Source organism: Apus apus, chromosome 3 (assembly GCF_020740795.1).
Source record: "Apus apus isolate bApuApu2 chromosome 3, bApuApu2.pri.cur, whole genome shotgun sequence".
NCBI classification, from domain to species: domain Eukaryota; kingdom Metazoa; phylum Chordata; class Aves; order Apodiformes; family Apodidae; genus Apus; species Apus apus.
In genome coordinates, this window is record NC_067284.1 from 93,604,207 (window position 1) to 93,621,978 (window position 17,772).

At 42.3% G+C, this 17,772-nt stretch overlaps 1 protein-coding gene across 2 annotated transcripts in view; it reads right to left on the reverse strand.

Annotated features, from left to right (window-relative positions):
* FNDC1 (fibronectin type III domain containing 1) overlaps positions 1-17,772 on the reverse strand; it is a 45,477-nt gene that overhangs the window by 8,041 nt on the left and 19,664 nt on the right. For both annotated transcript variants that reach the window (XM_051615518.1, XM_051615519.1), the window contains exons 10-15: positions 16,803-17,180; positions 12,227-12,292; positions 11,554-11,715; positions 9,336-9,566; positions 8,906-9,014; positions 254-333 (exon numbers count right to left, since the gene is read on the reverse strand). In XM_051615518.1, coding sequence (XP_051471478.1) covers positions 254-333; positions 8,906-9,014; positions 9,336-9,566; positions 11,554-11,715; positions 12,227-12,292; positions 16,803-17,180 — 1,026 coding nt within the window. The remainder of the gene's footprint in view (positions 1-253; positions 334-8,905; positions 9,015-9,335; positions 9,567-11,553; positions 11,716-12,226; positions 12,293-16,802; positions 17,181-17,772) is intronic.

The window sequence follows — 17,772 nt, forward strand, 5'->3', positions numbered from 1 at the left end:
TTTGTATTTTCAATTCAACTTCCTGTTCCCCTGAAGCTCACTTTAATATCACTTTTATCCTCATAGTTTCATCAGGAGCGGATATTATTTTCCTAGTTTTACCGAAAACAAATAATTAACCTTAAAAAAACCCAACCTCAGAGCAGCAAGTTCAAAATAATGACCACTACTACTGCACTGGTTTCAGTCATTGCTCTGCCATATCTTTTATTAGGAATTCAGGTTTGAGAGGAAAAGAAAAATCAAAGTGTACCAGATTCTGTGATAAATGAGACCGAAGAGCTCACAGGTCCATAACCAAAGGGATTCTTTGCTTGAACTTTAAAATAATACCTGAAGCAAAAAGAGGGAAAGTAAGATCAAAACATGTATTCCACTGGAATGGCTGAATTATAAATAACAAAAAAACTGGTTGAGAATCAAAACAGTAGAATTCCACTGAGTTCAGGTGTCCTTTGCAGTACATGGAGATAGATACTCAGCGAGGGTATGAGCTGGCTGTTACAGACAAATTTCTCCTTTTTGCAGTTGCTCACCTGGTTATTTCTGGATCATTTATTTATATAATCTCCCTTTCAAAAACCACAAACAACTACGTCCACTTTATACAATACAACCAATAGCAATAGACTAAGAGAAAAAGTTGCAAGGAATAAAATTCTGATCTCTGGAGCAGTTTTAAAACAGAGTAACCCCTACAAAATCAGTGGTGTGAACTGCAAACTAAAACTGGATCTGACTAATGAGAGCTCAGAAGCTAAGCTTTTGACCTTTCTGTGAAAAATCTAGCAGCATTAAGATCACAATACCTGCCTGAGGAAGATAAGAAGCTTCACATGTTGATTTATTGATTCCCCAAAGTACTTAAATAACATGCTTAACTCAAAGCACATGGCTTGCCAGTAGAACTCCATTCTTTGCTTGATAGAAGCAAAATTACTTTTGTTCTTAGAGAACATCTGTAAGCACATTTTTACTTCATTTCCAAATACAACCATTTTCATTTGATGCCTATCCTGACATTTTCCCCCCAGATTAATGTTTAATGTTTTCTTCTTTCTCTTATTCCTTTGTATCCAGTCCATCAGAAATCAATTACAATGGAAGATTACTGTGAAAAGTTCTGGCACAGCATTTTTAAAGTCCCGAAGTCTAGCTTTTCTTTTCTTGTCTGCTTGCTCAATGTCATTCTTGTAAAGAATTTAATAAAAAATAAATGACCACACCTCTGTAATATCCACATAGCATTTTGGCCTCTCATCCAAAAGCACCACACATGACCCACACGACAGGACAAGAGCTTACTTGCAGCAATGGCCGCTACTGAGCACCGGATTACCTCCCCTGGCAATGTCCCATCCAAGTGGGCAGGCCTGATGCTCCTCAGCTGGTGAAAGTGAGCCTGCCTCACAAAAAGCATCAGGCTGCTCTTGGTGGCAAAGCTCTCCTCATCCTCCACAGAAACCTGCTAGTGCTGCTCCGCTTGCATGGCCCACGCTGGTTTATAGCAAAGGTGGTCTGTTGTCCCTGGAAGCTATTGCCTCCTAGAGCAGTTTATGCACCAAGTGTGGACACCCTCCACACTAAGGACTTTATTCCCATTTCTTCCCTTCTGTCTACAAGAAATGATGGTAGTAGTCCTTGCAGCCTAACAATGTAATACTGTGTAAGATGCTCACGCATTACAGCAGGAAAATTCAACACAATCCTGTTGTAGTATTTGGTGACTACTTAGACTACTTAGTCTGCCACTCAATTTTTATTGTGTGCACTTTCCTCAAACTGGTCTCTATGAAAAGGCTGAAGAGATGTGCAAGTAACTTCCTCTTCTTCAGCAAAAGGATGGAAGTCCTGTAAACACAGGGTTTTGCTGTGAAGCAAGCTGGTTATCTCCAGGGTAGGTGCCAGATCATCTTCTTTTTCACTCTTGTTCACAAAAATTACAGGTGGTTCTTCTTGACAAGCTCAATGTGGAAGCTACAGGAATTGATATATTCTGGGCTTCATCCATGGCACAAGCTTTACCACCTACCTGTGCCAGACCTGGAGCACACACACAGTCAGATGCTCTGCGGGACACATTCCTACCCCTGCACGGTGGACATGTCCCTTGTTCCTGCTGCATCCCACAGCTGATGCAAGAAACCAGCTCCACTCCTGCTTTTTGCTGCCAGTTTGCCTGTAATTAATGACTATACAATACTTGCAAAAGACTCGTGACTTTTTTTAAAAGACACATACACTGTGTCAAAAAGAAACCACATTAAGCAGTGAAATTTAGCAAGGCTGTCTTTTGCTCATTCCTAAGCACAACCCTCTTCCTGGCAGAAATATTTGCCAGTGGTTTTAACTACTGGCATTGACTTCTTGACCACAGCTTGTGAGTGTTTAGAATGGCTGCAGAAAGAGAAGAGGGCAGGTGAAAAACCTCCTCTGTGCTCCTCTACTTATGACCACCTGGGCAGAGCACACCAGTCTGAGCAATGCTTTAACTCCCTGAGTTGCAAGTGCTCTCAGAGGACACCTGCATCCATCCACACCTCCACTCACTCATACCTTCTCCACTCAGACCAGGACAGGGGCCAGTGGCACAAAGCTGACCCCAGGGATGTGACACAGGGCAGCAATTCCTCACAATGGCTGCTGAAACAGCTGCAATACAGCACCAAGCTGTTCTGACTTAACCCAGCGCCTGGGATAACTGCTTCTGAAGCGCAGAAGAAAAATGTTTTCCAGGCTACATCTTTTCTGTAATGCTTCAAAACATAGCCAAAACATCTGTATGGATGTCTGACTTCCCACTGCCTCCAAAGAGGTATAAGTAGATAACACCTCTGCAATGGCAGTGGCACCTTCTGAGCAAACATATGTCTGTATTAATGCTAGCTTCCAAACATTCCCATGAGATGCACAAACGTGATGCCCCACATCTAAATAGGAGAGAGCAGCAGAAGAACCTTGTGCTTGAAACTCATCTCTTTAAACAGGGAACAATGTGCTGTTCTGTATCTAATGCTTAATGCAGGAACTAATCACCTAGGCAATCAGGGCAACTGGGCATCGAGGTGTCCTGTTATGTACATAAATGCCTGGGATATATGACTGTTCAAGTTGCCTGCCTGACTGTCTGGAAAAAGCAGCAACAAAGTTATGAGTACATTTTTCTTCACTAAATTGGAAAATTAGTTCCTAAGCCTTTATATACACAAGAAGCCTCTATTTGTGCCAGAAAGAGAGTCAGGTCTCATGACTTGCTGACCCATGATTTAAACACAGACAATGCTATGATTGCTGTATTAAGAATGTTAATAAAATAATGCAGTCAGGATACATTTATTTCTCAGACATGACAAATAAAAAAGAAATTGCCAAAGCCTTCCTAGGTTCAGGCATCTGACATTTTCATTAGTCAGAATTTCTCAGCTGATGAATTTGCCAGGAAATCTCAAATCAGTATAAGGCAACTGTTTTTCATCACATAAATACGGGAACAAAATTTATAATATAGAAGTTGGTTATGCTTGGAGTACACTTTGCTTAGGCAGAATTGCATTGAATTGTTACCAATAGCCACAGAAGAATCACAACTGCAACAGCTGCAATACCATTTGCCATTCATTTTCAATACAAAAAAAGAAAAAGGCTTTTACTCCTAAGAATAAACCTTTGAGATTTGTCAAATGTCTACTGACATTTCAAGGAAGGACATACTAAACTGTAATGGGGCAACGAATATGTAATATTTTTTATTCATATGAAGAGCGGCCAGCAGGGCAAGGGAGGTGATTCTTCTCCTCTATTCAGCTCTAGTGAGACCCCACCTGGAGTACTGTGTCCAGTGCTGAAGCCCCCAACAGAAAAGGACATGGAGGTCCTGGAAATAGTCCAGAGGAGGGCCACAAAGATGACGAGAGGGCTGGAGAACCTCTCCTATGAAGACGGGTTGAGAGAGTTGGGGTTGTTCAGCCTGGAGAAGAGAAGGTTCTGAAGAGACCTTATGGCAGCCTTCCAGTTCCTTGGCAGGGGGCTGGAACTAGATGAACTTAAAGGTCCCTTCCAATTCAAGCCCTCCTATGATTCTATGATTTAAACTATATGACTAATCATATTACCACACCTGTCACTTTGAGCAGAATTATTTTATGAGTTAATTCAAGGTGTCTCCCATCTGTTGGAATTAAATACCTGAAACATGCAGACACAAACTCAGATAATCACTCGGCACGCTGATTAGGGAAGCAGCTGTGTTTAAAAAACTAGCTAGTCATAAAATCCTTTTTCCAGCCTATCCAAAGGCATGACTACATGGACCCCCCCAGCTCCATACCCCGTCCAGTGGCAGGCTGAGACGGTGGGACACCAACCACCCATGGGACCCCGAGCAAGCCATCTGCACGTGCTGCAGATGGCAGGGCAGGACCCGTGCCCATGACTGCAGGCCAGACGTGGTGGGATGGACGGCTGCTGCCAGGCCTCCATCAGCGCTGGGTCAGCCCCAGGATGGGAGCACAGAAGGTGCAGGCAGGTGTCTGCGAGGGAAGGTCACACACTGCCCAGGAAGGGGAGGGGGCCCCCCACGGCCCACCTGGATTAGTGGATGTAGGGGAAGAGAGACTGGGAGGAAGAAGGGAAGGACAGACAGGTTTCCTCCCACAAGCAACGTGGAGAGGGCAGCAGGGGCTGAAACACTCCTCCTGCAGCCGCACAATTCCTCCAGAAGAAAAACATGTAAATCAGCTGCCTGCAGGATCACAGGCTAGTACAAAGTCTCTTCCTCCATTAAAATGTCCCAGAACTACATCCATCCTGAATATTTACAACAAACATCATACTAAGGCATCAGATCAGAGCTGGAGGATGAGCTTCCTACACAGCTGGCATGAAGTAAAGCCACACAGGTACATTGCTTGTATGGGACCAGGGTTTCATTGACATCTTACCTCTTTTCTGCTGTCTGGTGATACACAGCAGCCAGCTGCGGCTGGTGCTACTTGTTGGACATACTGCAGGTTTGCTTCAAAGGAGATACAGAAAGGAAACAAGAGATTTTGGTGCATCTGGACCCTAGAACCAGAAGATCCAGGCTCTGTTTGTGGTTGTGAACCCTAAATGTTTGAAAGCCTCCTATGAATTGCTCTGTGCAACACTGGAATTGGTAGCAGGCACTGAGGGGTCAAAACGTCCCTAGAGGGAACAAAAACCAAGTGGACAGGGAAGAAGAATTGATGGAACATGGAGATGTGGCAGTGAAGGACAGTGTTTCAAATCATGAGACTATCTAGCCACTGCCATCAGGAATTGATACAGCTTGGCAGGTCAAAAAGCAGGAAAAAAGTAGATTGCTCAAGAAGGAGACTTAAGTGTTTATGACAAGGATAATACTGTTTGTGACTGTGGGAGACTGGATTTAGTTGTTGAGCGGATGCTGTCCAGCCCTTCGCATCAGTCTTTTGTGACAGCTGAGAATTAGGGAAGGAATATTGTCAAGATTGCTGTTTTTAAGATTGAATAAGATTTAAAGTAATTTTAGTGTTTACATTCGCTCGTCATAAGGAGGCAGCTCCTGTGCCCACTGAAGCTGACCAGAGTTTTGCTAATGGAAAAACTTCCACTTCTTACATGGAGGTTAGACCAGGCCTTGGAAAAAAAACTTATGGCTCGGTTTAAACATAGACTTCTGTTTTGTTTTTAAAACCTAAACACCAGACAGATGTTTTACAGATTATGCTGACAGCTTCAAATCATATCTGGGGCTGATTTCTGCTAAGATGCCAGCCTGTTTCTGATACACTGTGCAGGCTATGGGATTGTACCACCAATAGCCCCTCATGGGACACCCAGCCTTCAATGGCATCTGCATCCAGGAAATTTGACATAATCAGAGATTTCTCACAAAATACACAACAACACAAACACAACATTTTTAGACTAATTTCAGATTTCACACCATATTTTCTTAGTTAGGCACGGGGTCTTTTCCCATTGGTTAGGGAGTTACTCTGAAGACAAAAAAATGTAATCAATTCAGTCTGTGGATTTGGAGGAATGTAAATGACACTGTCTGATACACACAATTTCCCTGTTGTGAAGAACCCTCTTTCTCCACCACAGACCCCACATGAAGCCTTCATTGCCTCCATAGGGCGTACAAAAGAGGCCAATGGATTATACCACTCTTCAGTAAGATGTTGGGAAAATAATATGATTAAAACAAATAGCGCTTGCTTGAACCTCCCTACTTTGAAACAGAACCTTAATACTCGACAGGGGAGTTACCAGGTTCATGGAGATGCATAAACCTATAACCCTGCTGCTCCTATAAAATTCCATTCAAATACAGCCAAACTGTGACCGTCTGAAGCCTGGAATTAACGGAAATCTCGGCAGATGTATCAAAGCTTGGCAGCGCAACTCTCATCAATTCCTCTGCATCAAGCACAGCCAGGACAGAAGCTGTGGGTCTCCTGGGCGCTTTCACTAGAAATGCACTTTCTGGTGACCTGGAGCTCTGGAGATGTTGAGCAAGAGAAGCAGAGAACTTTTGCTGGCCTTCAACACTGTCCTTGGGGCAGGAGCAGAGGGAGGCTTGACTGAAAATGAAGAGGTGAGGAGCTGGAGCTGGAGGTTGGAAATGGCAGAGAAGCATGAGATGGAGGAGACCAGCCTGGGGAAGTTGGGGCATATGGGCAATGCCTCCCTGACCTGTGTGGGGGACAGGGTCAGTCGGGGAGCAGAATAGAGATTACAAAAAACTGGTGAAGGGGAAAAGAGCCGGGGATGTACAGGAGTCTGGGATGTGGAGGCAGGAAATGGGACTAGCAGTAGCAGGAGAGACATTAAGGGAAAGGATGTCTTCAAGGAACAAGTATGTGCACATACAAATGCAAGAGGGTCAGCATCTGCTTCTTTCATTATCAAATAACAGAGTTTAAGAAACCCCAGACCACTTCCATCTTGTTATAACAGACAAAATCCACATATAAACTGTGTCCCAGAACTCCCTCCATACTTTTGTAGCAGTGATCTTTTGTAAGAAGGACACTAGCAGATGCAGAGCATACAATTGCAGCTCTTTACCATGAAAGTAATATTGCTTTAATGCACCATGCATCACTCTTCAGTATTTGCACTGTGGTTAAGGTTACTATTCTTCAGAATAGGTTGCCTTTTACTATCTTGAATATATGAGAAAAAGCCTCATGAAGTGTGTGACTGACAGTGCTGTAAACAGAAAAGATTATAAGATGCCACAAAGTTTTTCCTGTGGCATCTTCTTTCTGGTTTTTGGGGGGTTTGGTTTTTTGTGGGGGTTTTTTATTCAGTTATTTTGGTTTGGGTTGGGTTTCAGTTGGGTTTTGATTGATTTTTTGTTTGTTTGTTTCATTGGCTGGTTGGTTTTTTAGTTTGTTTGTTTTAACTCTTTGATGTCATGCATGTGCTTAGCCTGTCTCTCCATACTTCTGCTTTCTAATTTCCTGGGTCTTTTTCACTGCAGGTATCCTCTGGTAGACATGTCTCCGGTGCACCTGCTTAAGGTGCTGCTGAAGTTGCTCAGTTACTGGCTCTCTCAGAGATGCCATGTCCCCAGGACTCTTTGGTTGGAGGGAAATCTCTGGGAAGGACACAGAGGTGCAGTACCCCCTTTTTAACACATACTGTGATTTCTTGGCATTTGGGTGTTTCAGGGCCAGCAGTAGCAGCTGTGTGGTATATGTGAGTCCAAGCAAAAGTCAAGGCTGTGCAGAGAAGCTCTGTAAAGTGGTCAGAAAAACTACGCCTGATCATATTTGAGACCCAAATACCACACTGCACTAATCCTTTCTTTATTTAATCTATTAAGATTTTAGATGAAGGCCATGCTCAAACACTTCTTCTTTGTTTTCTAGGTTGACATTCTGAATTAACTGCTTTTAACCCTCAGAACCTTCCCTTTGCCTATAAATAATCCTGAAAAGAAAAGATACTTCAGGTGACATCATTTCTCTGTTCTGTGTTGCCCTGACACAAATTCTATATGCCCATACTAGGAGTGGATGCTCTGATCTCTAGCGCATCTTGAAGTGAGGCACGTTAGTCCCAGCCCACAATTCCAGTGCATTTCCCACATTAACAAATGCAGGATCAACACCTGCCACCAGTGTCTAAGAGACAGCACATGAAAAGCAACCACCTAGCCCAAGGCAGCACCAGAAGTATGTCACACCCAGAATTTGAGAGAAAAGTGTGAGAGCCACTGAACATCTGTCAAAAGAAGTAATTTTAATGTAGTCCCTTTGTGGCCATTTACTTCCCACCAAATTGCCATGAGTTATTTCAATATAACAGAAGGCACTCATTCTTGTTCTGTCGTTTCAGTGAGATTTTGTGCAAGATAAAGACTTAAAGCTCCTGCCAAACTGACTTCTGAGCAACTGCCTCAGCCTCATTACATACCACCAAGCCTTCTCTTCCAGCCCAACTCATGTGAACAGACAGCAAAAACAGACCAGAGTGTGACACCTCTCCTCACCCACCCTTAGGCAGCAAATCTTGGAAATGCCAGTATGTGGGAATGGCCACATCACACCAAGGGTATACTTCAGTGTACTCTTCCCCTCAAAATTTGATTGTGTTATGCATAAGACTACAGAATGCATTTTAAAGTAACATTTTCTCTGTTACTGATATGTTTTTATATACACAAACATATAGTAACGTACACACAGTCATCTGCTCCAGGGTTAATATGGTAAAGATACCATGTAAGTAGCTGTGCAGTTCACAAAGCATTTTGCTGTCAAACAGAATGAATAAAATCTAGATCAGATGTAAGCATTTATACTAAGGCCAAGAAAAATTACTGGCAACTCTCAACATTTCTTTTACTTCCCTAACAGAACCCAGAAAGAGTGGATCAAATCCTTACCGTGTGTTGGGCTTCAGGTTCTCAATTGGCAAATGAGTAGTCCCTGCAGTCCTGGTTGACCACTTATTCTTTAAAAAGTCATCATAGGATGCACTGTAAACCAGATAGCCTGTAAACAGGAAAGACAAATAGCTGTGAGGATTCTAAATAAATTTTAAATTAATTATATCCCTTGGTGTCATGGTGAATTTTATGTATTAAAAGGAGTGGAAGCATTTTTTAATATGGAAGTGACTTGATGCCTAACTGTCCTGGAAAATCCCAGACTATGAGAATGTCCTGTCATCAGATAATAATGATGCAGCCATCACCTGGGCAAAGTTGCAGAGGAGTGAGAGCTTCATCAACTGTTGGCTTAGTTTAAGGTAAAAACGGTCATTTAAGGAAAGCTTCCCCTTCCCCACCAGGAAATCAGCCCTCAAGAGAGTACCTGTTACCATGTCTCCTCGAGCAGGTTTGGCCCAGTCAACAATGACAAAGGAGTGACAGCCTTCGACTGCCACAACAGTGATGTTGTGAGGGGCTTTCAGGGGACGCATCTCTCTCTCTCTGAGGTCATTAGGGATGATTTCATCGAGGCTCTCCACCTGGAAGTGCTCCAGGGCTTCTGTCAAGGAGCAGGGGGCAGCTGGATCTTTATTGAGATAGGTCACATAAGGAGCTGGAAGAGACAGGGAAGAGTGGGTTTAGTTAGCAGTTTGTAGGTACCGCAAAGTAGCCCACAGCCTGAAAATAAGAGAATAAAGTTTTGTGATGTATTTTAAAACTCCTCCTCACCCAGTCCAGAGATGGTTCACTGCTGCCAACAAAGCATGGCTTACATTCACTTCGATTGATGAGCTGGGGAATGGGATGCCAACATTTAGGTCTACCCCACACTCACTACTGTACCCTATTATACAAAGACAGAAGTCTGACAGAAGTCAGATAGTCTTTGATATGAGAGGCAGAATAGAGTGGTGTGACTGCAGGACCCTCTGCACGCTACCTCCAGCTGCTCTGGAAGGTGGGGTGGAAACATTACCCAAAGCCTTTCTACATGTGGGAATAGATACCTGTCAGGGCCTTACACTGCCTGAGACTTTGCCAAGTCTTAGTGTTTGCTTTTTACACAGAAGTCCTGAAACTGGAGTGAAACAACAAAGAAGAGTAATTCCAAGGTGGAGTCTGACTTGGTTAAATGAAAGGATTATTGCTGTGGTCCCTTGGCTACCAAGGGACCAGGAATTATGAGTCCCTTCCAAGCATGTGCTCCCGACCTGTAACTTCTATTTTTAAAAACTTTATACTGACTGGAATTGCACTTCAGTTCGGGAAAAGATTAAACCACCCTTTTATTGCCTTAAAAATCCCTGTAAGATTCAAACTAAGGACTATAAAACTTGCTTTGGAAATGTTTATTCAGTTGCAATAAGACAATTCATTGAAATGGTAATATTGTTTACATAGTGTCTTGAAATGTTCATAAACCAACATCTCTTGGTTTATCTTATTGGATTTAATGCCCTAAGGGGATTTTTTTTCCTGATCTTGAAATGAAATTAATTTTTGCTTCTCCAGCTAAATGAATCAAGAAGCACTGTCAGTGACAGAGTCAAATAGAAACATCATGAAATTGTTTGGACAGGGAAACTGAACATGCACTGGAAAAAGTCTTGGCATATACAAAACCAAGTCTTTTACTCCTGCAGCAGAGCTCCACTCTAAGACACGTGAAGCTTGTGGATATTGGAAGGGAAGGCAAGACAAGGGAAAGCAGACTCTGCATCCCCTGAACTCCCATCTGAAATGCCAGGTGAGCCAGCAGCTGACCTGACCTCATTTCAAATGCCAGAGATTTGTAAAAAAATTGAAGAAAGGCACCAGTCTGTGGTGGAGGCTGGAATGCAGTGCCCCACCACCTCCAAGTCCCTCTAGTCTGGCCCCCAGCTGCTCCTCTGACAAAGAAGCAGAGCAGATCTGAAGTCAGAGCAGCAACACCTGCCTACACGCTTGAATGGCTCACGTACACAGGAGCCAGCCTCATGTCTTGTGTCAATGTACTGTGCGTTCCTTCACCAAGTTCCTTCTACACAGCAAAGATATAAATAGCAATGCCAAATTAATCTCTATTTATTTTACTTTTTGGAAAGTTCATATCCCAAATACCATTCACTCCTTGACTTTGAAACATACCTTTGACATATATGCTTGTACAAGGTGGGTGAAATAATTGGGGTTGCATGGGCCAGTGGAAAAGAATTAGGTCCCCCAGAGGAAGACTCCCACCTGCATGCAGACCTGCACTGACTAAACTACTGGTGTGAACTTAAAAAGATGCAGCTCAGCTGAAATGAGCACCAGAATAGACACTCCTGTTGTGTTATTGACTTCAACTAAACTGAATACAAACAGTGCCCTTACTCTGAAAGAGTACAAAGAGGTTTGCACTACTTAACAAGATCAGTGTGGGTCCACATGTAGACAAGCATCAAAGCCATGAACAAGTACTGCTGTTTGGGTTTCCCAGGTGGCAGTGCTTACAAGGACTGCACACCAGTCTGTTGGACTTATCTGCACTATGGTCTCACCTTAAGGGCTGACCTGGCTAGAACAAGAATTATTTGCAGCACAAATAGTAACCTACATAAAACAAAGGACATCCTTACCAGTGAACCGTTTCTTCCCAGCAATGTCATATTCTGACAGAGGGCCAGTGCCAACAACACTAGTCTCTGGATACACAACTTCCAATTCCGTCGTAGAAGCAGTGGTGGTGGTGGTGACAGTGGTGGTCGTTGGTGGCAAAGTGCTCTCAAAAAACTCGTAGTCTTCAGAGGAAACATAAGATGAAAATGTTAGCTTGCTTCATGTTAGTTTGGCTTAACTATGGTAAGGGAAACATTTCTGTCACCAGCCACAATCCCAAAGGAGTGCCATGCACCCTCCACCAGCTGCCACACACCCCTTATGGGCCTCTAACTTAGGGTCGGTCACACCTCAGCCTTGCAAGAGTTTCTACCAAACTGATGGACAGTGACCACAAAGTCTTTGCCTTAGAATACTAGTGTCATTGCTTATTTAAACCCTGCTCATACAGATAAATCCTGTTAGATTGCAGGACTGAGTGAAAGGGACTTCCAACTCCAGAAACAGTTGCCCTTGCACTCTTGCTTTTCACATGTGGTGCACGACTCTGGAAAGCTTTTCTAGCTCACTGCTTCTCACTTAAGTTCCCACTCACCAACCTGCCCACTTGAACCCAATTCCAAAGAAAGAAGACAGGGAAGAAAGCAACCCCAAACATGCCACTTGCAATAGACATTTACTGTTAAACAGTACCATCATCATATATCACATATGCCTCTGGAGTTGCTGTCACATCTGAATCCAGTCCTGAGAAGGTATCTGAGGAAGGAGAAAGAAAAGAAAAAAGCTATAAGAATTCAATTGTCTCATCCCTATCCACCTAGCAAAATACTTCTGGAATAAAGTTTAAAGTAAAAATCTTCAGGCAGTTGATTTGAAAAGATAATGCAGTGACAGTCTGCTCTGCATTTTTAGAATAACAGCTGAGTAATTAACTGCAGTAGCCAGGAGTTTTGCTGGGGGAAGATAGGGCTGCTACTCAAAATTGAGAAAAACACACCTTCCAGTAGCTCTGTCCCAAGTTCCAGCAGCTCTGCAGCAAAGGCAGGCTGCCAGCAACCACTTAACGATCAGGTCAGGGTTTGACAATGTTTTGTTGTGTTAGGAGCAGCAAATATAAGAAATTTATATGCAAAAAAACAACAAATTGATTAAAATAAATGAAAGATTCTATTCAATTACTTTTGCAGTGGAATAAAAATCAAACAACTCACAGAACCATGACACTTACAGACTGTGTCTATGCTAGCAAGCAATGCAACCCAAAAGCAATGGACTTGTAGAATGAAGTAACTGGTGCTGGCTTTCTTGGGTTTTACTTTGCACTAGCTCTAGCCTGATCCTGTGGACTGAATGCCTAATACAGGTTGGGGCACATCCATGTTGTCCTATAGCACTGCTCCTGCTCTGTTTTCATCCAACAGGAACTCAGTTTGTGCACACCGAGATTGCTCTATGATGCAAATGAAAATATGACAAGGAGAGATGATTGTGAGGTGCACATCAAAAATACTCTCCTGATCCACCCCAAAACCTAATGCAAATGCACCCAGAGACATCTCAGATGCCTATTCCTATATATTATCTTAATATCTCTGCAGGTTATGTATCCAGCACCAGATACACCAACCATCAAGTACCTTATCTTGTGCATTCTGTAGGCTTCCCCGCACACTGAGAACTGCATTTCTTCACATACTAGTCAGAGAAGCCAAAGGGTACACAAAGCTCAGATTAGCCATTAAAAGCAATTCAAACAAAGCAAAAGCACTATGCTGGAACCTTGTGCAGGTACAATCGAAAGTCCTCAATGAAATGCTGGGGCTGGGGAGAGGCCAGTGTGTGAACAAAGAAAAGAAAAAGACAGCTTTGACATCAGGATCCCACACAGAAACTGATAATGTTCCTATAACACTTGATATGGAAGCAACCATGTTATTTTTACTAAGTCAGTAATACAAATAATCCAAAATTTCAAATTACAGTGTCAAATAGTTCACAAATATAATTTGAATTATAAGTTTCTGTGCTGCAGGGTTTTGGGTGGGTTTTTTTTTGTTTTGTTGTTGTTTTTATTTAGAACCAACAACTATTGTACAATACTGATTCTTCTCTAGTACAATAAGTTATTTTAAACACACAGTAGTGATTTTAATGCCAAAATAAGCTTTAAAACCACAGGAAATGGTTAATTCTTGTCAGACTTTCATATTGCATAATCTGACTTTTTCTCACAGTAGACTTCTGCAGCCATTCTTCAGGAGACCATCCACTTAGAAACCACCTGACTTCTCTGAAGGTAGTCAGTGACAAAGCAGATGCTTTTTTTAACTCTGCAGATCTCACAAAAATTGACTAGCATCACTCAACATTTACAATGTATGCACTTCATCTTTTACTACATCCAAGTAAACAAGAGGCTCATATCTGCAGATACTGGAAGTCCTTCACAGGCAGATCTCAACTTTGCACCGACTAGCTAGTCAGCCTACATACAATCCAGCATAAGCTAATTTTATTTTCTATTTTTGTACTTGTTCAGTCTCTTCTACTTCACTTTCTGTGCTTCTTTAGCAGTAGCTATGCCATGAAGACAATGGGAGTACCTTCTAAAACACCTCTCACTTTATAGTTTTCTCCATGGACACCAGTGGCAGCTCTCCAGCTTTCTCCATCACCCTTTGCTGCAGCTCACTGGCAGGTGAACCCTACCAGTATCAGATGAGGCTAAGTCTTGCTAACACCACTTGTCATAGATTTTGGCATCTGTATGGATGGTGGACTGCGCAACCATCACTTGATCTTATCACATGCAACAAGTGGTGAAGGCTCCACCTTTTTTTCCCTCTGAGTTTATGAAAAAAGTTTAGCTGATTTCACTGACAAACAATGCTTGTGCAGCCAAAGTCCTTCTTGAAAGTAAAAGACTGCTGAATCTAGTGAAATGTTGACAATAAATTCTGCTGGGTTGAGCAAAAATCCTGCCAGAGAGTAAGTGAATTTGCCAAAGCTTAAACAGAATGTTTGGCGGTGGGTTTTGGCACTTGCAGCCCCCGGCTGTTCCGGAGTAAAGCACTTAGCAACAAACTATCAAGCTTTGGCAGAGTAAGTATTTCACTAAATTATCTGGAGTATTTTCAAGACTCAGATTAAAGGGAAAGACACCATAAAAATATTATTTGGAAATGGTCAAGGGAAAAGTGCATTAACTAAATTAAATGTAAGTAGTAGTTGTTTATCTCTCTTGAAATAGACACTACACGTGTTAAACAAAGTCAGCCATCATTAAAAAAATAAACAAATACTTTTCAAGCAAGTAACTCTGTGGAACAAGCACGTTGTTTTGCTGCATTTTTCCAATGTTGCGGCAGGTTACCTGGATGCCAAAAAACCCAACAAAATAATAATAAAAAACCCGACCCCAGAAGATCAAGAAAATTGTCATAATTACTCTTCAGATAAACTTTTGTAATTGCCAGGTAGGAATTAATACTGCTCAAGCTATATAGCAGGTAAGAAGTGGAAATCCAGCACCATCTTGTCCTCTCAGTCTTCCACTTTGATGCATTTACAGACACGCTGTTGAAATGCCAGACAGTTCAGGAGTGACTTAAAAGCCACTTTCATTGAATATGCAGCCTGTGTAAAAAAACTAGTTTCCATTCATGCCTCTAAGAAAGCTCAAGGATCCAGCAAGCCAACCTGGTAAAAGGCAAAACAACCGAAGCAGAATGTTTTTAAATGTTCATAAAATCACGTGAAAATTTCCCAGCCCACGACTCTGCTAAAAATAACACTGCAAAGCTTTTGTTGTTCAGCTTCTGGAGCCTACGCTCAGATCAAGCCCAGTCTTATTTAATAAACTCTTACTGTTCTTACAATACGTACTCTCAGAAGATGTACTTCAGGTATGAAATAACGCAGGCTAAAGAGAGGAAACATTAATATATAAGCAATATCTAAGGTAAGGAAAAGGAGCTGGTAGGACTGAGGGCTCTAACCCTGCTGAAAATCATGGTTCTCTTCAGGCAACTTCGGAAATATTAGTCTGGCCACACAGAGCAGCACTTTTGTAAATACAATTAAGAACAATGAAAACACCAAAGGGAAAACAAAAAAAAATCTTCAAATAAATATTTCATTATGATGTTCATTTCTATCTACATTTGGTTTTCTGTATGTATACATACACACATCTGTGCATATGTATATATGCATGCACACTTCTATAAATACATACTCAAACAGGGGGGTAGCTGTTAGACAAATATTAATACTATAAATAATTTTCATTCCATCTGCACAAGGCAATAACATCAGTGACCCACTACTTACCCAGGGTAGCTGGTGAGGGAATTTTCAGTCTCCTGCTTCTGAGATCCTTTCCAAATGTGACATCCTTAGACTCACTGTGAGCTGCTGAAGCCACATCTTTTCACAGCTTCTGCACTCTCCAAAGCAATAGTTCAGCTTCTCAGGCCATGGTTACATGATCTACTTGTAATCTACTTTGGCTTCAGAGATATAGGTGTACGGGGTAAAGGTAAGGGGGTTTAACTGCCCATTAAAACTGGCCACTGTGGTTGGCAGGTATCTGACTGCTATCCCTTTGTTTAGGTTATGGGCATGTGTCAACTGCCCATGTGTAGACTGAGTTGGGGATTACCTAGAAATGGAAGGGCTAAGGACTACCATGGCGCTCCCTGATCCAGTTTTGCAAAATAAGCAGCTGTTTTGCTGGAGAGAGGACTTCATCATAGGTGAGTGCTTTGACCATGTGCATGAACATTACGGAAAAAAATTTTCACAGAAAGAGTGGGCAGAAACTGGAATAGGCTGCCCAGGGAGGTGGTTGAGTCACCATCCCTGGATGTGTTTAAGGGTCGTTTGGATGTGGTGTTGGTGGATATGGTTTAGGGGAGAACTTTGTAGAGTAGGGATGATGGTTGGACTTGGTGATCCCAAGGGTCTTTTCCAACCTGAATAATTCTGTGATTCTATGAATGTGACATGAGTAAATCCAACACAAAGTGAAAATTTTGCTGAAATAGTGTTCCCACGAAAAACTTCAGCTTTGGGGAAAGCTGACATTTTACAATGAAAAACCCTTTAACACCCAAACCCTTCTTCAGCTGCTCTAATCTCAGCTCCTACCTTATCACATGGACCAAAATCTTCAGAGGCAAATCCTTTCCCATTTTACATCTGCATAATTGCACTGCACAAACAGCACAACCAAAGAAGTTCAAGCAGCACACAAGGAAGTTACCTTCTGCATTGCACTCTGGCAGGCCATCATATCCAAACTGCAAGTTGCCCTCATCATCGTACTGTGCGTAGGTGCCTGGAGGACAGGTTGGGGGTGGTTTCTCAGTGGGTGGCTCAGTGGTGGTTGGTTCAGGAGTAGTGGTGGTAGTTGTAGCAATAGTTGTAGTGGTTGTAGTAGTTGTTGTGGTAGTTGTTGGAGGTACTGTCGTAGTGGTAGTTGAGGGAGTGGTTGTTTTCTTAATCATTTCAAGACCAATCAGAGGTTTTCCTCCAAGGCTTATTATTGGTTTATCTTGTGCACTTGCTACAGGTTTACTAAATCTGCCATGTCCAAACAAAGGTATTCCATCAGGACTCACCATCGGGGCACCCTTTTCATCTAGGAGAGAACAAAACCAAAACATCTCACTATAAATCAATTTCAGGCTTACAGCATGGTATTTATTAACAGCAGATACTACAAAAGCACTGAGAATATGCTTACAACCTCCTGTGACTTAGCTGACAGAAAAGAAGGTTGTTACTTAGGAAGAAGCCACAGTTAATGAAGTTGGAAAATGGTTCAGAAGAGCCACAGAGGTGCTCACTTCAGACTCCCATCGTGCAGACAGTGCCTGCATTTAATCTAAGTCAGGCTTGTAGCTGTTGATGCTCCCTAATTCCAAACATGTGCCAAGAAAAACTGGGATGAGCTGGTGAGATTCTGTCACTGCAGACAAACTTCTGTGCCAAATTCTGGATACTACAAATATTCATGGGAACCAGTTTAACAGCAGGCACTGAGTTTGCATTCAAGAGATCCGTACAGGTGGACTGATATGTGAACAGCGGAGTTTTCACAAATCACACGGAGTTTTTTACTATCTGTGGTCATTTTCAGAAGAAAAAATAGAATAATAATATACACATGGTGGGTACAGTGCTAAAGGCAGGGAATAATTTTTTCTACATATACAGAGATAGAAACAAGC